Source organism: Salvelinus fontinalis, chromosome 19 (genome assembly GCF_029448725.1).
Source record: "Salvelinus fontinalis isolate EN_2023a chromosome 19, ASM2944872v1, whole genome shotgun sequence".
Taxonomy (NCBI): domain Eukaryota; kingdom Metazoa; phylum Chordata; class Actinopteri; order Salmoniformes; family Salmonidae; genus Salvelinus; species Salvelinus fontinalis.
Genome location: NC_074683.1, coordinates 23,057,784 through 23,080,967, shown reverse-complemented (window position 1 = coordinate 23,080,967; position 23,184 = coordinate 23,057,784). Strand labels below are relative to the sequence as shown.

General features: G+C 44.0%; 1 protein-coding gene across 2 annotated transcripts; it reads right to left on the bottom strand.

The window, feature by feature from the left end:
* Nucleotides 1-12,205: 12,205 nt before the first annotated feature.
* Nucleotides 12,206-22,654, bottom strand: LOC129816505 (5-hydroxytryptamine receptor 1F-like). 2 transcript variants are annotated; one of them, XM_055871063.1, is made up of 5 exons: nucleotides 22,433-22,654; nucleotides 19,461-19,585; nucleotides 14,767-14,872; nucleotides 14,307-14,576; nucleotides 12,206-13,569 (listed from the first exon to the last, which is right to left on the bottom strand). In XM_055871063.1, exons 4-5 carry the CDS (start codon nucleotides 14,573-14,575, stop codon nucleotides 12,711-12,713), a joined length of 1,128 nt encoding a protein of 375 aa, XP_055727038.1. In that variant the 5' UTR covers nucleotide 14,576; nucleotides 14,767-14,872; nucleotides 19,461-19,585; nucleotides 22,433-22,654; the 3' UTR covers nucleotides 12,206-12,710. The 2 variants fall into 2 exon arrangements, with proteins under 2 accessions (XP_055727038.1, XP_055727039.1); XM_055871064.1 differs by lacking the exon at nucleotides 19,461-19,585.
* Nucleotides 22,655-23,184: the final 530 nt, after the last annotated feature.

The window sequence follows — 23,184 nt, the reverse complement described above, 5'->3', positions numbered from 1 at the left end:
TCTGGATACATAAACAGAGAGAGATGAAACAGAGAGGAGAAGGGAGGCATAGATCTCAGCAGATGTGAGCTGCATATTTCTCTCCGTTTAGTAAACACAGAGCTCATGGATCTAGTCAGGTCAGTATGGTAAGAGTCTGGACAGAGTACAATCACAACATTAAGTGTAGAATACGTGCCAAAGTCATTGACCCGACATAACACAGTACCTCTCATAACCAGCATCAGATACAACTGCCAAAAAACATGTATATTTCACAATCCACACATTTACATTTACATTTAAGTCATTTAGCAGACGCTCTTATCCAGAGCGACTTACAAATTGGTGCATTCACCTTATGACATCCAGTGGAACAGCCACTTTACAACAGTGCATCTAAATCTTTTAAGGGGGTGAGGGGGTCAGAAGGATTACTTTATCCTATCCTAGGTATTCCTTAAAGAGGTGGGGTTTCAGGTGTCTCCGGAAGGTGGTGATTGACTCCGCTGTCCTGGCGTCGTGAGGGAGTTTGTTCCACCATTGGGGGGCCAGAGCAGCGAACAGTTTTGACTGGGCTGAGCGGGAACTGTACTTCCTCAGTGGTAGGGAGGCGAGCAGGCCAGAGGTGGATGAACGCAGTGCCCTTGTTTGGGTGTAGGGCCTGATCAGAGCCTGGAGGTACTGAGGTGCCGTTCCCCTCACAGCTCCGTAGGCAAGCACCATGGTCTTGTAGCGGATGAGAGCTTCAACTGGAAGCCAGTGGAGAGAGCGGAGGAGCGGGGTGACGTGAGAGAACTTGGGAAGGTTGAACACCAGACGGGCTGCAGCGTTCTGGATGAGTTGTAGGGGTTTCATTTCTTATTGTCCTTTATTTTCCTAATTCAGTTGACTGAGAACACATTCTATACATAAATGAGCTGTGGGATAAAATTCAAACACCTTTATTATCCCTGTGAGAAGTTCAATGGGGAATAAGGGACTAATAGAGTAATTTGTGTGTGAAAAAGTCTCACAGTGTTACTGTAGCTACATGTCTGCTACTGTAGCAGACTGGCAGAGACCCAGGAGGTCCATCCCTGTTACTGTAGCAGAGACCCAGGAGGTCCATCCCTGTTACTGTAGCAGAGACCCAGGAGGTCCATCCCTGTTACTGTAGCAGAGACCCAGGAGGTCCATCCCTGTTACTGTAGCAGAGACCCAGGAGGTCCATCCCTGTTACTGTAGCAGAGACCCAGGAGGTCCATCCCTGTTACTGTAGCAGAGACCCAGGAGGTCCATCCCTGTTACTGTAGCAGAGACCCAGGAGGTCCATCCCTGTTACTGTAGAAGAGACCCAGGAGGTCCATCCCTGTTACTGTAGCAGAGACCCAGGAGGTCCATCCCTGTTACTGTAGCAGGGAGCTAGACACACACCTACATCTGGCCCCTAGCCTCTCCTCTCCTCAGGCCCCCTCGGCCCCATGTGGGACAGATAGGATAGAAACTTCAAACACTATGGGTCAGTGGTGGAATGGTCCATGTCCAGGCCGATTTACGGGGGGTGGGGGGGTTCCCCTTGGTTCTCCCCCATCTATAAGACACATGGACTAGATTACTGTAGAATAGCCTGAGCCCTGAGAGAGTTATATGGGGGCTTTGCCTTGGGCACAGACACAAAGCAGGCCTACAGTAAGACAGGACAGGAGACACTTGGGACAGGGTGACCCGCAGGTGTGAACCAGACCCCCTGTTTGTGTGTCAATGAAACAGGGCAGGCTTACAGTATAACAGGGCAGCCACAGAGGGGAAGTTGAGTTGACCTTCAGGTGTGAACTGAATGAAGGGGCCGAGCCATACCGTACTGTACAGGGGGTTGGGGCGGCTGCCTTGGGGGCATTGAGCAGGCCTACAGTAGTGCAGGACGAGGTGTGTGTGTGTGTGTGTGTGTGTGTGTGTGTGTGTGTGTGTGTGTGTGTGTGTGTGTGTGTGTGTGTGTGTCAGGGGAGCTTTTATGGTGACCTTCAAGTGTGAACCCCAAATTTCCCCCATGGCCTCACTCACACTCACTTCATTACTCCCCTGTAAACCACGCTAATCACCAGCTCTGGCCCTCTCCCTCCCTCTGTCTGTCTGTCTCATGTATGGTGGGGTGCTGTGATCTCTGCCTGCCACACTATACTTAAGGGGACCAAGAGCTTAGCTCTGCTCAGTGTCTCTCTCACGCACGCACGGCGCCACCAGCAGCTCTGTTCAGTATCCACCAATGACATGGTTCCTTGCCACAATCAGCAGTCATGAATTAGTCAAACGTAAAACACATAATAAGAGCATACTCTAACTGTACTGTTATGGAGGGACAGTACATAATGGTGGTAATCCGTGGGACTCATGGGACTGTACTGACTGATTCATGGTGAGAGTAGTAGTGTGCTGTATACTTACGTGACTCTGCACTGAGCTGCAGTAGGATGTCTATGGGGGTCTGCAGCCCCTTCTTCCCCCTCAGAGCAGGGCTAAGAGGACAGACACTCCCCCATACTGCAGAAACAGTCCCCTGACATCCACACACACCAGGTCACTGTGGAGGGAGTAGCATGTCAGCTGGGGGAGAGGAGAGAAATAGCCCTTAGATCCCACAGACACACCACACAGACACCTTGGACACTGCCACTGAAACCCAACCAGGCTCCCACCCCCATCTCTGCTACCAACACTTATCCCATCCAAGCTGGCGGCTCACTTAACCTTTACCCCTTTCATACACAAACATGCATTTTTACAGACCCTGTAACCAAAATACAGGTATGGGGTCTGTGTGAATGGTTCTCTGCTTTTTTGCAGGTCAATTCATTAACACTTCCATAATTTGAATTGCAAACAACCCCCATGGGTTAACCCACTGATATGTAAAAGGGTATGCATGCAAGAACCTGGTCATATAAGGGGCTGTTTAAAAGGGGGCAATAAAAACATTGCCTTATATTTTTTTTTACAGGTAACATACCACATCTTCTGTCTGAAATAGGCATTAAACATGTTAGGTTCTAAGTTCAGAGTAAATAACTCACGGACTCTAGAGAAGCTAAACCAAGTTAAATTCTGAAGGGTCGACACAGCTGTATTCAGACAACAAAAAAACATTTCTCACCATCACAAGTATACAGTTGAAGTCGGAAGTTTACATACAGTCATGGCCAAAGGTTTTGAGAATGACAAATATTAATTTTCAAAAAGTTTGCTGCTTCAGTGTCTTTAGATATTTTTGTCAGATGTTTCTATAGAATACTGAAGAATAATTACAAGCATTTCATAAGTGTCAAAGGCTTTTATTGACAATTACATGAAGTTGAGGCAAAGAGTCAATATTTGCAGTGTTGACCCTTCTTTTTCAAGACCTCTGCAATCCGCCCTGGCATGCTGTCAATTAACTTCTGGGCCACATCCTGACTGATGGCAGCCCATTCTTGCATGATCAATGCTTGAAGTTTGTCAGAATTTATAGGTTTTTGTTTGTCCACCCGCCTCTTGAGGATTGACCACAAGTTCTCAATGGGATTAAGGTCTGGGGAGTTTCCTGGCCATGGACCCAAAAAATGTATGTTTTGTTCCCCGAGCCACTTAGTTATCACTTTTGCCTTATGGCAAGTTGCTCCATCATGCTGGAAAAGGCATTGTTCGTCACCAAACTGTTCCTGGGTGGTTGGGAGAAGTTGCTCTCAGAGGATGCGTTGGTACCATTCTTTATTCATGGCTGTGTTCTTAGGCAAAATTGTGAGTGAGCCCACTCCCTTGGCCGAGAAGCAACCCCACACATGAATGGTCTCAGGTTGCTTTACTGTTGGCATGACACAGGACTGATGGTAGCGCTCACCTTGTCTTCTCCAGACAAGCTTTGTCCAGATGCCTCAAACAATCGGAAAGTGGATTCAGAGAAAATTATTTTACCCCAGTCCTCAGCAGTCCAATGCCTGTACCTTTTGCAGAATATCAGTCTGTCCCCGATGTTTTTCCTGGAGAGAAGTGGCTTCTTTGCTGCCCTTCTTGACACCAGGCCATCCTCCAAAAGTCTTCGCTTCACTGTGCATGCAGATGCACTCACACCTGCCTGTTGCCATTCCTGAGCAAGCTCTGTACTGGTGGTGCCTCGATCCCGCAGCTGAATCAACTTTAGGAGACGGTCCTGGCGCTTGCTGGATTTTCTTGGGCGCCCTGAAGCCTTCTTCACAACAATTGAACCGCTCTCCTTGAAGTTCTTGATGATCTGATAAATGGTTGATTTAGGTGCTATCTTACTGGCAGCAATGTCCTTGCCTGTGAAGCCCTTTTTGTGCAACGCAATGATGACGGCATGCGTTTCCTTGCGGGTAACCATGATTGACAGAGGAAGAACAATGATTCCAAGCACCACCCTCCTTCTGAAGCTTCCAGTCTGTTATTCGAACTCAATCAGCATGACAGAGTGATCTCCAGCCTTGTACTCGTCAAAACTCACACCTGTGTTAACGAGAGAATCACTGACATGATGTTAGCTGGTTCTTTTGTGGCAGGGCTGAAATGTAGTGGAAATGTTTTTTGGGGGGGATTCAGTTCATTTGCATGGCAAAGAGGGACTTTAAAATTAATTGCTATTCATCTTATAACTCTTCATAACATTCTGGAGTACATGCAAATTGCCATCATACAAACTGAGGCAGCAGACTTTGTGAAAATTAATATTTGTGTCATTCTCAAAACTTTTGGCCGCGACTGTACACCTTAGCCAAATACATTGAAACTCAGCTTTTCACAATTCCTGACATTTAATCCAAGTAGAAATTCCCTGTCTTAGGTCAGTTAGGATCACCACTTTATTTTAAGAATGTAAAATGTCAGAATAATAGTAGAGAGAATGATTTCTTTCATTTTTTTTCTTTCATCACATTCCCAGTAGGTCAGAAGTTTACATGCCAGTCAATTAGTATTTGGTAGCATTGCCTTTAAATTGTTTCACTTGGGTCAAACATTTCGGGTAGCTTTCCACAAGCTTCCTACAATAAGTTGGGTGAAGTTTGGCCCATTCCTCCTGACAGAGCTGGTGTAACTGAGTCAGGTTTGTATGGCTCCTTGCGCACACACGCTTTTTCAGTTCTGCACACAAATTTTCTATAGGATTGAGGTCATGGCTTTGTGATGGCCACTCCAATACCTTGACTTTGTTGTCCTTAAGCCATTTTGCCACAACTTTGGAAGTATGCTTGGGGTCAGTGTCCATTTGGAAGACCCATTTGCAACCAAGCTTTAACTTCCTGACTGATGTCTTGAGATGTTGCTTCAATATATCCACATCATTTTCCTGCCTCATGATGTCATCTATTTTGTGAAGTGCACCAGTACCTCCTGCAGCAAAGCAGCACCACCACAACATGATGCTGCCACCCCCGTGCTTCACGGTTGGGATGGTGTTCTTCAGCTTGCAAGCATCCCCCTTTATCCTCCAAACATAACGATGGTCATTATGGCCAAACAGTTCTATTTTTGTTTCATCAGACCAGAGGACATTTCTCCAAATAGCACGACCTTTGTACCCATGTGCAGTTGCAAACCGTAGTCTGGCTTTTTTATGGCGGTTTTGCTGAGCGGCCTTTCAGGTTATGTCGATATAGGACTTGTTTTACTGTGGATATAGATACTTTTGTACCCGTTCCTCCAGCATCTTCACAAGGTCCTTTGCTGTTCTTCTGGGATTGACTTGCACTTTTCGCTCCAATGTAGGTTCATCTCTAGGAGACAGAACGTTTCTTCTTCCTGAGCGTAATGACGGCTGCACGGTCCCATTGTGTTTATACTTGCGTACTATTGTTTGTACAGATGAACGTGGTACCTTCAGGCATTTGGAAATTGCTCCCAAGGATGAACCAGACTTGTGGAGGTCTACAATTTTTTTTTCTGAGGTCTTGGCTGATTTCTTTTGATTTTTTCCATGATGTCAAGCAAAGAGGCACTGAGTTTGAAGGTGGGCCTTAACATATATATCCACAGGTACACCTCCAATTGACTCAAATGATGTCAATTAGCCTATCAGAAGCCATGACATAATTTTCTAGAATTTCCCAAGCTGTTTAAAGGCACAGTCAACTTAGTGTATGTAAACTTCTGACCCACTGGAATTGTGATACAGTGAAATAATCTGTCTGTAAACAATTGTTGGAAAAATGACTTGTGTCAGGCACAAAGTAGATATCTTAACCCACTTGCCAAAACTATAGTTTATTACCCAAATATTTGTGGAGTGGTTAAAAATGAGTTTTAATGACTCCATTCTAAGTGTATGTAAACTTCAGACTTCAACTGTATATACTCCACTTTAGACACCCCACCTTCTCTCCAATCCTTACATCTTATGGTTCGATAATATAACCATTATTTCTCCCTTCAGGGGATCTGACCTAACCTCCTGACCTCAACCCCTCCTTCGCCTAATTCACAGACGTCCTCTCGTATCACCTATTGCACTCTCGTGACTCTCTCCCGTCCATCCAGCACATTCCACAGCCACTCTGTCTTTATACAGATCTCACTCCTTTATATACTCTGCGTCTGATCTATCATGTCTTTAATATCTCAATGTTCAAAGTTTAGCCCGAATCCAACACACATTTGAGATCAGTTAACAGTAACAGCTCTGTTTAAACCCTACTGGAGGTGACACTCTGAATGTGGCCCTGACAAAATGCTTGTCTAGACTCATACATCTCTGCCCTTCACGTCTCTCTCTCTCTCGCTCTCTCTACCACTCGTGTTGGTCCCATGTTTCATGAGCTGAAATAAACAATCCCAGAAATGTTCCATATGCATAAAAAGCTTATTTCTCTACAATGTTTTGTACAAAGTGTTTACATCACTCGTTGTGAGCATTTTCATCCACATGACAGATGTGGCATATCTGGTGCACCTTGTGCCGGGAACAATAAAAAGGCCACTCTAAAATGTGCAGTTTTGTCACACAACACAATGCCACAGATGTCTCAAGTTTTGAGGAACCGTGCAATTGGCATGCTGACTGCAGGAATGTCCACCAGAGCTGTTGCCAGAGAATGTAACGTTAATTTCTCTACCGTAAGCCGCCTCCAAAATAGTTATAGAGAATTTGTCAGTACGTCCAACCAGCCTCACAACCGCTGACCACGCGTAACCATGCTAGCCCAGGACCTCCACATCTGGCTTCATCACATGCGAGATCGTCAGAGACCAGCCACCCGGACAGCTGATGAAACTGTGGGTTTGAACAACCAAAGAATTGCTGCACAAACTGTCAGAAACCGTCTCAGGGAAACTCATCTGCATGTTCGTCGTCCTCACCATGGTCTTGACCTGACTGCAGTTTCGGTGTCGTAACCGATTTCAGTGTGCAAATGCTGGAGAAGTGTGCCCTTCACAGATGAATCCTTGTTTCAACTGTACAGGGCAGATGGCAGCGTGTATGGCATCGTGTGGGCGAGTGGTTTGCTGATGTTAACGTTGTGAACAGAGTGCCCCATGGTGGAGGTGGGGTTACGGTATGGGCATGCATTAGCCACAGACAACAAAGACAATTGCATTTTACCGTGACGAGATCCTGAGGCCCATTGTCGTGCCATTAATCCGCCGCAATCACCTCATGTTCCAACATAATAATGCACGGTCCTATGTCGCAAGGATCTGTACACAATTCCTGGAAGCTGAAAAATGTCCCGGTTCTTCAATGGCCTGCATACTCACCAGACATGTCACCCATTGAGCATGTTTGGGATGCTCTGGATCGATGTGTACGGCAGCGTGTTCCAGTTCCTGCCAATATCCAGCAACTTTGCACAGCCATTGAAGAGGAGTAGGACAACATCCCACAGGCCACAATCAAAAGCCTGATTAACTCTATGCGAAGGAGATGTGTCGTGCTGCATGAGGTAAATGGTGGTCACACTAGATACTGACTGGTTGTCTGATCCAAGGTATCTGTGACCAACAGATGCATATCTATATTCCTAGTCATGTGAATTCCATAATTTAGGGGCTAATGAATTTATTTAATTTGAATGATTTCCTTATATGAACTGTAACGCAGTAAAATCTTTGAAATTGTTGCATGTTGCGTTTATATTTTGGTTCAGTGTATGTTTAGCGGATGTATAAAGTGACTCAGGGGGGGAAATAGATCTAACGATGCACTTAGGTGATCTAGGAGTGGTCTGAGGCAGTTGGTAAATAACAAGCGCTTTCAAGTGCAACTTCAGAAACAAAGGATGAACTTAGCCTTAAGATGCTTTTGGGAAACTGGGCCATGGCTACGGAGAAGACATGTTTATGAGGCCTGTGTCAATGATGCTCTCCAGACACACAGCACTGTGCAGTCTGTGACTGGCTTGGCCAGGGTTGTGGGGGACGGGGCTGGAGGGTTACGCCAGGGAACACCAGAAACCCCCTGACCCAAAGCCTGCCTGCCTCTCTCTCTCTGGTCCAAACCAATTTAGGGGTCTGGGTTTCCTGAAAACTTCGTAAGCAAATGTGGCAAGAGATATTATATGGCTCTGATGCAGACAGTTTTTTTATTTGTTCAGAAATGTTTCTATAGTCAGTTAAAAGCTTTTTGGGCCAGATACCGTTGTCTGACATGATAACATCATTTTGAAGAAATAAGAAGAAATATTCTTCCAATATGAACAAACCAATTTCATGTCCATTCAGATATAGAACTGAGCCAACCTGGCAGAGAGCTTGCACTGTGGGGTTTAGGTCTGGGTTGCTGCTATAAACTTGCTTACCAATGTATTTTTGAAAAGCATGATACAAATAAAAAGTGATTGGTTGGTTATTTGATTAATGTAAACCTGAACGGCTCCCCATAGAGAGCACAGTACTACTGTATGAGTTATATAGTCACAAATAAAATAGTATATTATAAACCTGTATTCATATCCAAAGGAAAACCACAACACGGTGGGAGGGTCCTGGTCTTCAGGGGGCCGCTGGGGTCCTGCTGCTGGGTCGGGGCCCTGGATACCTCTTCACCAGACGCCGCAGAGTGGACGACAGAGCCACGAGCTGCATACACAGAAGCACACAAAGTCACAAATACAAATGCACCCACAGTCAGTGGGAGACCAGCGTTGTAATTAAATCCACAGAGATTATGTTTCTGGCCTGTTTTCTGGTTCAAACTCAACATGTTGCAGTAATACTACACCATGTGATTCCAGTTTAAACATCAAGCATGTCAAATAGCTGCCCTGACACTGCCTGACAAACACACACAGACACACGCACAGACACACACGTTTCAGTTCTGCGTTGTGTTGGATCCGGGATGGCATCTATGCTGGTTGTTGACTCACTGGGCTGGGCATGTTCTCATTGAGAACCAGACAGAGATGCTGGGGCCCATTCTATTCAGCAGGGTCTGAGCCTCTGTCAGTGAGATTTCTGTTCCCCAGCCACACACACAGCCTGTTCTAATGTACCCCACACTAATAAACCACATACTGGCCAGGCCAGCACAGGACACAGTCCAACACAAAGGATTTAATAAAATAATGTTGAAACTCAACTGGACGTTAAATCAAAGGCTTTCTCACAGCTGGGAGAAGAATATGGTCTTATATTGTTTGTGGCGTTGTGTTGTATTGTGTAGTGTTGTGTATTACCTGTGTGCTGTTGTCTATCTCTCTCAGGCTCCATTATATAAACTTGATCAGGGACAGGGTGACAGAGGGGTCTGATGATGCAGAGACCTGCTGCAGCTGCTCTACCAACAGAGGCAACACCTAGAGACAGGACAACACAATATCAACAAAACAATACAAACAACAAAACAATACAAACAACAACACAATATAAACCTCAAAACAGAGGATCAACACAAAGCCTGGGATATCATAACAGCACAAACACATGGCTAAACAACCCAAAACAACTACCAACCCCCTGGCTTAGTTCAGTCCTCCCACCTTAGAGCACCTGTCGAGAGGGCCAGCTGGAGACGTGTGCTGCTGACCCTGGGCTGTCCAGCAGTCTCCTTGCTACTGGAAGAAATGCCTGTCCATCTAGAACTCAGTCCAATAGCAATACCAGCAGCCTGAGATGGGCAGGGCTTACACTGCCATGCAGAATGAGACAACCAGAAACACTCATTGTCATCATCATCATTATTATTATGTATGGTTGGGGCAGTGGTATCCAAAGTCGGGGTCGTGACCCTGCAGTGGGGAGGCCAATTTTTTAAATTATCCTTTTTTTGTGCAGGGACAAAAATGTTAGAGTACAGACTTAGGCCTATGGGAAAATTTACAAACGTTTTTGAGAAATATATTTTTTTCTTTTCATTTGATAAGAGATGAAAATGCAATGAATCGAAGGTTATTTGTTGATGTAAAAATCTAAATGTACACATTTTAAGGCCTATGAGCCAATTTACAAATGTTTTTGAGAAAGATCATTTCAATCATTTGTTTTCATTTCCTTTTTGATAAAAGAGATGAAAATTCAATGAATTTTAAGGTTGTGTTATTAGATTTGGGATGGGGTTGCAAAAACATTTTGGGGAAAAAAATGGGGTCCCCAGAAAAGAAAGTCTGGGATCCCTGCTGAAAATATTTGAATAACACTGTGTGGTTCTGACTATACTCACACACAACACTTCAAGTGTGTGTACCTCCTCATGCTGTAGCGGTGTTTTCTGTCCTGGAGCTGGGCCGACCACTGTTGCTAGCTCAAACGCTATGCCTGTAGTTGTTCGTAAATGTGCAGCATCTCCTGGTAGTACTGTCCCATCACTGAGGGGCAGGAGGAAGAGAGGACAGGGGATGACAGCTGCTGCCTCACCTCTCTCCCCCCTGGGTTGGTGACAGCCTGGAACAGCTCCGTTGTAACCTCTCATCTTCCTGGTGGTGGTTCGTCTAGACCTGGGGGACTTCACCACTCTCTGCTGCTCAACATGTTAGCGTCTTCCACTCAGCCCAGCTGCTTTCTGCTCTGTAGAGACCTAGCGATCATATGCCAATAGTTAGCTTAATAGTTAGCTATAGTATGTTCAGTCACTGCATGTACGTGCAAAACCTAGTAGTATGTTTATATAACTAGATAGCTAGCTCGCTAGTTGTGCTTGTTCCGTTGGTAACGAGTGATCCAGCAAGCTAAATAATTAAGCTAAGCAGGCAAACTAACCCGTTTCCTCTCCAGATATTTTATTTTCAGCCTCTAAATAGTAACGTCCACATCGCTCTCTGACGATTCGTTGTTCATCTTGAGGTTTCACAGAGATGGATGGTTGTTCAACGAACTCCAAAACAAAATCACAGTCAACAAGTTGTTAGTTTGAATTCTGTGCATTTTTGATAAACCGGAATTGAAAAACCTTCTTTCGTCCTGAGGAGGGCGCCATTACACAACCATTCTGACACTGTGCTCGTGCTGTCTGTGGGACGGTCACTGCTGTTGTAGCCTTCTGTGTTCAGTGCTGGGATGAATCTATCAACCTGTTTAAACATGCTGTCAATTTATAAACTCACATGCATAGGCTATATTCAGATACTGTTAAGACCAGCTATCCCTTGCCTCAGAATGATTTAAAATTGTAGTATTAGTTCCCCACACAGATGCTATTTAGCAGGTTAAAGGTGAGATACGATTCATACTGTATGAATCATAGAATAGCTCATCTCTACCCTGCTATACTGTAGATACCATCTGTGTGTGGAGGTAGGAACCACAGTTTGATGGGACTGTACCTTCAGAGGGGAGGCACGTTCAATAAAACCATCCCCTCTTTCTAGCATCATTGTATCACATTCTCATTTTAAACTATCATTTTGTTATCAATTTAAAAAACAAATCTCCCTACATTTGCGTCACAAAAAATGCCCTGTGGTCCTACAGTAAAGAAAATATGTGCTATTCTAAGTGTATGAGTGGGAGTAAAATAACGAGTTTTCCAGCACTTCCTGTGCACTCATTATCCTGCTGTGCTTAGGAGTGTTCTGGAACAGAGTTCGCTGTGCTACGGGTGGAATAACTCTCTTACCTCCTTAATCAGCTATACAGCTATAGAGGTCTCTGTATTAAAGACCATAGAATATAAAGTGCCCATGCCGCATATAAGATCAACGTTGAACTGTATAAGTGGAATTTATACTGTAGTTTATTAATAACACTGACTGAGTATCATAATATCTTTAATTACTACTTTGGTAGGTTAAACAAAAACAATGACCACAACAAATATTGTTTTGATAGGTTTTATTTCAGAGCAGACTAGCTTGGGGAGGTTGATAGTTATAGAACAGACAGAAACACCATGATAAGCTTTTCTGAGACCTTGGAATGATCGAGGCCGATGGTCTATATCCAGAGTTTCACCCTAGCGCCTCATCTGTTTCAGTCTGTTCATTTAAACATTGTCCTTTCAATGTCATTAAACACCATTCCGGCCACGTCAATAACCCATACAAACAAGAAGATGATGATTGCAGGGCTCCATAAACAGACTCTTATGGATCTGAGGTCCTCCGAACTTCCCTCCAGACCTCAGCAATGTGCCAGTCCCATTAGACTGACCTGGCTGGAGTGTCTCATAGTCTTGACATAGTCTTAAAGGTCTTTTCCTCCGGTTAATATTTTAAAGTCTCTTGTCGATAGTCTCTGATCTCAGGCAATCAGATGCCATCCCGGGCCCAACACAACTCAGAACTGAACGCCGTGCACGTGTGTGTGTGTGTGCATGTGTGTCCTCTCCGTCCGTGTCAGAGGCGATGCCTACACCTGACCAGTCTCTGGAAGGCCTTCTTAAAGTCCTCATTGAAGATAGTGTAGATGAGAGGGTTGATGAGGGAGTTGAGGTACCCCAGCCAGGTGAGGAAGTCAGCCAGCTCTATGGATGTGTTGCAGGAGCCACACGTGTTGACGATCACCTCCTTCAGGAAGAAAGGCAGCCAGCAGACCACGAAGGCCCCCAGTATCAGTCCTAACGTAGATGCAGCACGTCGCTCCCTGGTCCCTGAGATACGCTGCCGTCTCAACGAACACTCACGCTCCCGCCTCGACTCGCTGTGCGGACTCTTTACGGTAATGCGCACGCGGTCTCCCTCCGTGGGAGGGTCTGAGTAGGACTTCTCCTGGAGGTTCAGGGTGTCGGGGCCCCCATCAGGGGGGCAGGAGGGGAGGGTGGTTCCGTTGACCATGGAGGAGTGTCGGCTGGCCCTGCTGGCCCCCCTGCGGAGGTACAGAGTCTGAGCTGCTCTGTAGATCTTGTAGTATAGGATGAGGATGAGGAGCAGGGGGATATAGAAGGCTCCCAGGGTGGAGTAGAGGGTAAAGGCGATGTGGTGGTGAGTTATCAGACACTGGTTCTCTTCTGGCTCCCCGCCATGGTTCCTCCACAGGAGAGGGGGTAGGGATATGAGTATGGACAGAAACCAGACCACGCCGACAGTGATCCCAGCTCGGAGTCCAGTGCGTTTGCGTGAATACTCCACGGCGTCAGTGATGGCCCGGTAGCGGTCTAGAGCGATGGCTGCCAGGTGGAGGATGGAACAGGTGCAGCAGGTGATGTCAACACTCAGCCACATGTAACACACAGCCTCTCCCATCTGCCAGCTCTCCCTGAGGATTCAGACAGAATAATGAAAGTGATTATGTTTGTTACTGAACTTCATTATTAAGTACTTTATTATTATGCTCACAAACTGTACACTGAGTGAACAAAACATTAAGAACATCTGCTCTTTCCATGACAGACTGGCCAGTTGAATCCAGGTGAAAGCTATGATCTCTTATTGATGTAATTTGTTAAATCCACTTCAATCAGTGTAGATGAAGGGGAGGAGACAGGTTAAATAATGATTTTTAAGCCTTGAGATAATTGAGGCATGAATTGTGTATGTGTCATTCAGAGGGTGAATGAGCAAGACAAAAGATGTAAGTACCTTTGAACAAGGTATGGTAGTAGGTGCCAGGCGCACCGGTTTGTATCAAGAACTGCAACTCTGCTGAGTTTTTTACGCTCAACAGTTTTCCGTGTCTATCAAGAATGGTCCACCACTCAAAGACCAGCCAACTTGAAACAACCGTGGGAAGCATTGGAGTCAACATGGGCCAGCATCCCTGTGGAACGCTTTCGACACCTTGTAGAGTCCATGCTCCAACGAATTGAGTGAGTTCTGAGGGCAAAAGGGGGGTTGCAACTCAATATTAGGAAGGTGCTCTTAATGTTTTGTACACTCAGTGTATAGTTTGATAAAATAAGTATTTTAAACATAAATGGCATGTGAAATGCTGTAAGACACTTTATGCTGCAAGACAAATCAATCAATTGTGCAATAATGAATCTATGTTGTGACCTCTGTATGTAGAGGATGCTGAAGGGCATGACCAAGATGGCCACCAGCAGGTCTGTCACTGCCAGAGAGCAGATCAGGTAGTTGGCCGGGTGATGCAACTTCCTGGTTACGATGATGGCTGTGATCACCAAGGAGTTGATGGCCGTGGTCATGACAGCGAGCAGGGACAGGGTGAAGGTGAGGAGGATCTTACTTGGGGGGATTATAGAAACCTCTTCACTCCCATCGCCCAGGGAGAAGAACCCCTCTGTACAGTTAGAGAAGTCCATCCTAGAGGGGAGGGGAGGGGAGGGGAGGGGAGGGGGATAAGGGTTTACACCAAGGCTAGCTGTATATAGATGAACGGTGCTTAAGAGTTTAAAACGTACTCACACACAAACCATGAAGGTAAGGACTTCAAAAAGACCAGACAGATGATGAATGAACCTTAATCCTCCATAACTGTAAAAGCTGTGTGTACCTCTGTAAAGTGTGTTCATTGGTGTGTGACCTTCAGCAGTAACCCTTGTATCAGTAGCTTCTGATCAGCAGGCTCTCTGGTCTCAACAATGATGTTACACACACACCTGGAGAGAGAGACAAGAGAAAGAATCAACAATGAGAGTCCAGCCGCTGATTTCATAACCCCCACCCCCCAACCACCCACACACATACTCACCCTTGATGCAATCACTGATCAAAGCCATGACCCTCATCACATGCACGCGCACATGCAAACACACACACGCATACACACGGTGTAATCGCTGATCAAAGAGAGTACAATGTGTGTGTGTGTTTTGTGTATGTCTGCGCATTTGTCTGTGTGCGTGTGTGTGTGTGTGTGTGTGTGTGTGTGTGTGTGTGTGTGTGTGTGTGTGTGTGTGTGTGTGTGTGTGTGTGTGTGTGTGTGTGTGTGTGTGTGTGTGTGTGTATACTTGTCCCTGAAGACAGTATTTCTGTACTCTAGCTACAACTTCTTTAGAGTTTATCAATCAAGAAGTGAAACTAAGTGCCTTTAATAGCTTTCAAAAGACATTGAAAGCACTCATCATGCTGATTTCCTTTTATTTCTACAGTTAGCTGTGAGAAGCCTGTTTCAAGGTGGAACAGTTGTCATAGCAACTATGACTTTCTTTTTGTGAAGGATGGATTTGAAGAAAAGCACAACTCAAGTTAGATAAACTCTCAGACATCATTAGTTGCACACATACGCATGCACGAACACACACAGCTGCATCACACATCAAAAACATTGCCTAGTTAAACATTGTCTCTCTCTCTACCTCTTTCTTTCTCTCCCCCTCTTTCTCTACTTCATTCTCTCTCTACCTCTTTTTCTCTCTCTCTACCTCTCTCTCGCTCTCTACCTCTCTCTACCTCACCTGCTGTCTCGGCCTCTGAATTTTGGGCTGTGAAAACCCAACTGACATTTACTCCTGAGGTGCTGACATGTTGCTCCCTCTACAACCACTGTGGTGATTATTTGACACTGCTGGTCATCTATGAACATTTGAACATCTTGAAGAAGGATTTGGCCTTAATGGCCATGTACTCTTATAATCTCTACCCGGCACAGCCAGAAAAGGACTGGCCACCTTTGAGAGCCTGGTTCCTCTTTAGGTTTCTTCCTAGGTTCCTGCCTTTCTAGAGAGTTTTTCCTAGCCACTGTGCTTCTACATCTGCATTGCTTGCTGTTTGGGGTTTTAGGTTGGGTTCTCTATAAGCACTTTGTGACATCTGCTGATGTACAAAAGACAGTTGATTGATCTCTCCCAAACCTCTCTCCTGTCTATCAGCATATCACCTGTCTGTGAGTCTGTTCCTCCACATCCACACACAATATAGAACACTAAAGTCAAGGAACAGCATGCACTGTACTGTAGTAATGCACTGTATTTAAGTATGTACTGTTTCTCACCAGAGTGGTTCATTTAAACCCAACAGCTTCAGTGTGTGTGTGTGTTGATTGAAATGATAGGGACTGATACCTGATGCTGTGTAATTGGAATGCACCCATTTAAACGTTAATCTGTGGATTGAAGCGCTAGGACTGTGAGAGTGACGTGTCCCCCTGGAGATGCAAAGCTTAGCATGACTAATTTATCAAGCTGGGGGTAGAATCAGGGATTTCAACAGACCTGTTTCAGTTGAACTGAGATTTAAACAGGCCTGTTTCATTTGAACTGGGATTTAAACAGACCTGTTTCAGTTGAACTGGAATTTAAACAGACCTGTTTCAGATTAACTGGGATTCAAATAGACCTATTTTAGTTGAGCTGGGATATAAACAGACTTGTTTCAGATGAACTAGGATTAAAACAGACCTGTTTCAGTTTAACTTGGATTTCAAAAGAACTATTTCAGCCAAGGCTTGGAGTATGCAATAATGCATCAATCTTTAAAAAATGTCTCCCCCTATCTATATATCTATCTATCTGTGTGGGGATGTAATCTCCTTCTATAAAGTGCTCTGGAGACAGAGCAGAGCAGACAGGACACCCAGCAGCAGTCTACTGAGGTGATACTGGGTGACACAAATATGGCATTTGATTATTCTTACTTCGATTGTCAAACACACACACACAGACACAAACACAGATACACCACCACCACCGGTCAATACTGTTATAGACACACTTATCTCCCTGACTGGCTGAACTGAGGGACAAGGATGAGTGGCTTCTGTTGGTGGGGGATGTTTGTGGATGAACACACACACATACACGCACACTACATGACAAGCAGTAATTACTCTGTGTTGATTTGAGTATAATCAAAGGAATGAACTAATTTAGGATGGAGTGTATGTGTACAGTATGCGTGTGTGTGTATGTGTGTGTCATGCATACTTCCTCCTCTCAGCAGGATCACATCCTGCTAATTATTCGCCTCACTGTATGATTGTGTAATGAGGCACCATGTATAAGGGGGCTGTATCAGGGTGAGAGACAGGGCCCTTTTTAAGGTTAGGGGGCTCTATTAGGATGAGAGACAGGACCTGTGGTGTATAATAAGGAGTCCCAAAGCAGTACTTGCAGATGAAAATAAATCAGGTTTTATTCCCTATTCGGTCGAGAGCTTCAAGTTTCTCTGTTTCCAAATCACTAAGGACTTAAAATGGTCCACACACACGCGAAGTCGTGAAGAAGGAACAACAACGCCTGTTCCCCCTCAGGAGATTGAAAAAGTTTGGTATGGGCCCTCAAATCCTCAAAAAGATCTACTGCTGCACCATTGAAAGCATCTTGACTGGATGAATCACTGCTTGGTATGGCAACAGCACCACCCTTTACCACTTGACACAACAGAGGGTGGTGCGGACAGCCCAGTACATCATTGGGGCCCAGTTCCCTGCCATCCAGGACCTCTATATCAAGTGATGTGAAAGGAAGGGCCAGAAAATCGTTCAAGACTCCAGCCACCCAAGCCATAGACCGTTCCCTCTGCATCCGCACGGCAAGCGGTACCAGTGCATCAAGTCTGACACCAACAGGCTCCTGATACAGTTTCTATCGCCAAGACAAATGACTGCTAAATATCTAACAACAATGGCTACATGGACTGAGTTGACCCTTGTATTTATTTAAAATGTTGAACTGTCTCTATGCACACTCACAGGACTCTACACACACTGACACTCATAACCTCCACACACATTTTTACTGACTCTACACGCAGGCATACACACTTATGTATAATCTTCCATTACACTGCTGCCACACTGTTTATCTTACTTTCTTATGTTCTCATTTCTTATTTTAATTTCTTGTGTTTTTGTTCTACCTTATGTAAATGTTAGTACTACATTGATATTGATTACTACATTGTTGGATTTAGAGCTTGCAAGAAAGGTATTTCACTGTACTTGTGTAAGTGACATTAAAACTTGAAACTATTGGTGGAGAGAGAGCCCATTTGCAGAGAGTGGCGCTCTCCACTACTGTGGTGATTTCTTCAGGGCGTTGAGGGCGCTCTCCGTGGTCCTGAAAATTGATTTTTTTTGGAATAGGCACATTATCTGGCTTACGGGTTAACATGATATTCTTCATGTAGTTACAACAGGGCTTGTCTAAGGTGGCTGTATTAGGGTGAGAGTCGGGGCCTGTGAACAGTTGAGTGACTGTTTTAGTGCAGAATGACTCTGTTTCCTTCTCTGGAGACACAGCCTGTCCCACAGTGATGAATACAGCCATGGTAATAAAACAGTGTAGCTCAACATACAGTAATGAAGGTGTGTACATACTGTCCCTGTCAGAGAACAGGACACTTCTCTCAAGGACTTGGCAGACGACGAGGGATGAAAAAGGAGAACACGTTTAATATATCTTTCCCTCTCAGCAGAATATACATAGGTCTGATGGAAAGATAGGGGAGAGAGAGGGATACTATGCTCTGATTCTAAGGGTTAAGTGGGAGACACCACCAGGTCTGTTCTATAACCACCGTCTGGCCCAGTGATTGATGTAACGTATTGAGGTATTTCCTTCCGAAGCTGTGGATATTAAGAAAGAGGCTTTAGAGCAGACGGCTAATTGGTGGTGTTCTGAAGGGAACCTCAGAGGGGCAGAAGATAGACCCTGTAATCTGTGTTAAAGGAATAAGACCCTGGTAGAAATCAGTGTTCACACCGCGTTGCTTTCTGCCACAGGACCCTGGGAATCATTTAGACCGAAACACGTTAACAGTCTCTTAATAGTGAGACCATAGAGGTACCGTTGGGCCGGCTATGTGTGTTTCACCAAAAACTCAACAGTAGATCCCAAGACGATATGTTGCTAAAACATTTCAATTTGACTGCAAGATCTTCCTTCAGCAGTCTTTATTTGTTTGAGTATGTAACCTGTCAAGGTATTTTCTGTTCTCTCCTATTCACCTGACAGAAGAATCCCTTGACTGTTTCATCCTGCTTCCAGACTAAACATTTTGCTTTCAGACTAATCAGTGTTTGTAAATAAGACGTCTGATGTCTGCCTGTGATAACTGGAACAGAGGGGGTTTGTGCATAATATCATTCATTACCCACTGGGCACGGATGTCAGTTCAATTTCTAGTTTGATTTACATTTGGTTGAGTTGTCAACTAACGTGAATTCATCATAAAATCAACAAAAAATGTACCATGTCATTGGATTTAGGTTAAACATTGGGTGGAAGAAAGACTAAATGCCCTTACGTTGATGACGTTTTGCAAATCCAATCAGTTTCCCACGTTGATTCGAAATCATCACAGATGTTGTTGTTGAAAGGGTGTGGAAACAATGTTGATTCAACCAGTAGTGGGTAGTTGCAGGATCAAAGCTACACACAAACGAGGCAGGAAACAGTTTTCTATAGTGGGTAGTTGCAGGATCAAAGCTACACACAAACGAGGCAGGAAACAGTTTTTCTATAGTGGGTAGTTGCAGATCAAAGCTACACACAAACGAGGAAGGAAACAGTTTTTCTAATGTGGGTAGTTGCAGGATCAAAGCTACACACAAACGAGGCAGGAAACAGTTTTTCTAATGTGGGTAGTTGCAGGATCAAAGCTACACACAAACGAGGCAGGAAACAGTTTTTCTAATGTGGGTAGTTGCAGGATCAAAGCTATACACAAACGAGGCAGGAAACAGTTTTTCTATAGTGGGTAGTTGCAGGATCAAAGCTACACACAAACGAGGCAGGAAACAGTTTTTCTATAGTGGGTAGTTGCAGGATCAAAGCTACACACAAACGAGGCAGGAAACAGTTTTTCTATAGTGGGTAGTTGCAGGATCAAAGCTATACACAAACGAGGCAGGAAACAGTTTTTCTATAGTGGGTAGTTGCAGGATCAAAGCTACACACAAACGAGGCAGGAAACAGTTTTTATATAGTGGGTAGTTGCAGGATCAAAGCTACAGACAAACGAGGCAGGAAACAGTTTTTCTATAGTGGGTAGTTGCAGGATCAAAGCTACACACAAACGAGGCAGGAAACAGTTTTTCTAATGTGGGTAGTTGCAGGATCAAAGCTACACACAAACGAGGCAGGAAACAGTTTTTCTCTTTCTTTCTCTCCTCTGACAGACAACAGGGTTTGACTGAGACAATGTGACTTTTAAAAACTCAATATCCTCAATACTGCCTCTAGGTTTGAGGATCACTCATCTGTACCCTTTACTATTAAAACCTAACTGCTAATGTCTGGATTTATGATGGATGAATGGCCCAAGGTCTGTCTCAGATCCCCCTCCCTCCTGCTTCCTCCTCCTCCTCAGTAATAACAGAAGAGACTACAGATTAACGGTCCTCTTCACCAGAGACAGGGAAGAGATTAAAACCTCTACAGGATCGATGTCCCCCCCGCGGGACGGTTGAGCTAACGTAGGCTAATGTGATTAGCATGAGGTTGTAAGAAAATTTCTCAGGACATAGACATATCGGATATGGGCAGAAAGCTTCAATTCTTGTTAATCTAACTACACTGTCCAATTTACAGTAGCTATTACAGTGAAATAATACCATGCTATTGTTTGAGGAGAGTGCACAGTTATGAACTTGAAAATGTAATAATAAACCAATTAGGCACATTTGGGCAGTCTTGATACAACATTTTGAACAGAAATGCAATAGTTCATTGAATCAGTCTAAAACTTTGCACATACACTGCTGCCAACTAGTGGTCAAAATCAAAATTGCGCCTAACCTGGAATATTACATTTTGACCTTTCACTTGCATTTCAAAGATAATGGAACAAAAAAACGCATGTTTTTTTCTTTGTATTATCTTTTACCAGTGCTAATGTGTTATATTCTCCTATATTAATTTCACATTTCCACAAACTTCAAAGTGTTTCATTTCAAATGGTATCAATAAAATGCATATTCTTGCTTCAGGTACTGAGCTACAGGCAGTTAGATTTGGGTATGTCATTTAAGGCGAAAATTGGGGAAAAAAGGTGTCTACTCCAAAACCTATCTATTATATTTTTGTGTTTTTATATTCGTTTTTATTTATATTACATTTTACATATTTGTTAGGAATTCAGTTTACTTTCAATTCGTTTTCAGACCTGTTTTACTAGTTGTTTTTGTTTGAGTTATATAAGCCATTCTATTTCGTTTTTACATTATTTAGTTTCAGTTTTAGTTTGAGTGTTAGGGACAGAAAGTAGCAGATTTATTTCCTGTTAAATACTGTAGTGATAGCTAGTAATAGTGATGCACAAACTAGCCCTATTTGAAACATCCCCATCTCCTGGCTGCATCTACCTGCCAGATTCACAAGCTTGAAAACCCCATTAGATGTTTTTCCCCCATACAAAATAAAAACTCTAACTCAACATATAATTCATTATTTTAATTTGTTTTGGAATCAAATATAGTTTCAGTATATATAACAGGTTTGTTAATTATTTTATTTCAGTTTACGAAAGTGTTTTTCCATGTTTCGTTTTAGTTTCAGTTTTCGTTTACTATAATAACCTTGTTTGGTAGAAGTTGGCCGAAGACCGACCCTCCCCCATAATGGTCCATCCGGTAAGGGGGATTTGTGCCCTACCCACTCTCCTTGGGGAATCATCATCACATTGTATAGGCCCTACATGGAAGTTCACGGCTGGCAAAGATGTCTGTTGAAGTTGCAATTCAGCTGACCAGCATAATCAATAGCAACTAGTCTGTCTACTACTGCTCTGAAGGCTTGCTCTCATGAGAGAATGGGTCAAATAAATCATTAAATTAGAGACATAAAGGCCAGGGGATGAAGAAGAGGAGGATAAAATATGAAGGGGAAGAGGGAAAATGGGGATGAGATAAAAGGGATAGTGAAGTTTCTCCTCTCCCTGCTAGTCAACTATAGTGACCATCTTATTAACAGACTGACAGGAAATCTATATAAATCATTATGGATTGGAAAAGATGCAGCAGCCTATCTTCATTAAATACACAATACACAGGACAACGAGACAAGGGAAATCATTATCGTTCAAACACTATTCAAAAATAGTCATTTCAATTAAACAAATGCTGTAGAATGAAATGGTTCCAGCTGCAAACCATTCATTATGGTTCCAACAAATAAAATCTACTTATTTGTTTGTTGCAAAATTGTTCACGCCTGCAATTATTTCTAATCTACAATAGTATAAAAACAGACGGTGAATAAAACGTGTCATCTCCTCACCTGTGTTCTCAACCGCGATAAAACTGTCCGATAATCTGATGATCTGTTGAATAGTCACATCCTCCCGCTCTTCTCCCGGTGTTTTGGTCCCTGGCCACGGTTTGAGGGTTTGACCGGGGAAAAGCAGGTGAGGAGGGGATATAGCTCAATTCCACACAGCGACGTGAATACCCTTTTCTGTTACCGACTTCCATCCGACCCGTCCAAACACGAATGCGCAATTGGGAGCGCGCACGGGTGGTCCTCCTACAGTTAATGTAGTGCTGGTGCACCAGCGCTCAGGGAATGGAGCTATAGGTATCTGCGCGAAAAGGTGCCACAGGCTGTGCTTGTGCATGCAGGTCACCCGTGATACAAATCAGTACACTCTAAAAAGTGCTGGGCCAATATATAGTACATTTCCAGCACTGGGTTATTTTGAAACAGCTCTGTTTGGTTATATGAATGATCAAACACATTGGGTTTCTTGATTTACCCCAAAATGTGGTTATTTTGACCAGTGGCGGTCAGTGCCTTTTAAGATGAGCGAGGACAATATTTTTTTTTTACGAGCATGGCCTTATTTCTATTACAGCATATTGGATGACTGTCATTCATACTCCATTCACCCAGCTCAATGTAACATCAATACGTTTAGGCAACTACATGATACTCACATGTTCCCTTCACCCATCATGAGGTTGCTACTACCTAGTCTATGAATGAAAGTTTACAACGTAGGTGCACAGGTGAAGATACATTTTAGTAATGAA

Excerpts from the sequence above, each read along its gene's own strand:
- LOC129816505 (XM_055871063.1), bottom strand. The coding sequence starts at position 14,575 with ATGGACTTCTCTAACTGTACAGAGGGGTTCTTCTCCCTGGGCGATGGG. Across the intron at positions 13,570-14,306 it reads AGCATCCTCTACATACAGAG|GGAGAGCTGGCAGATGGGAG; the intron begins GTCACAACATAG and ends CTGAATCCTCAG.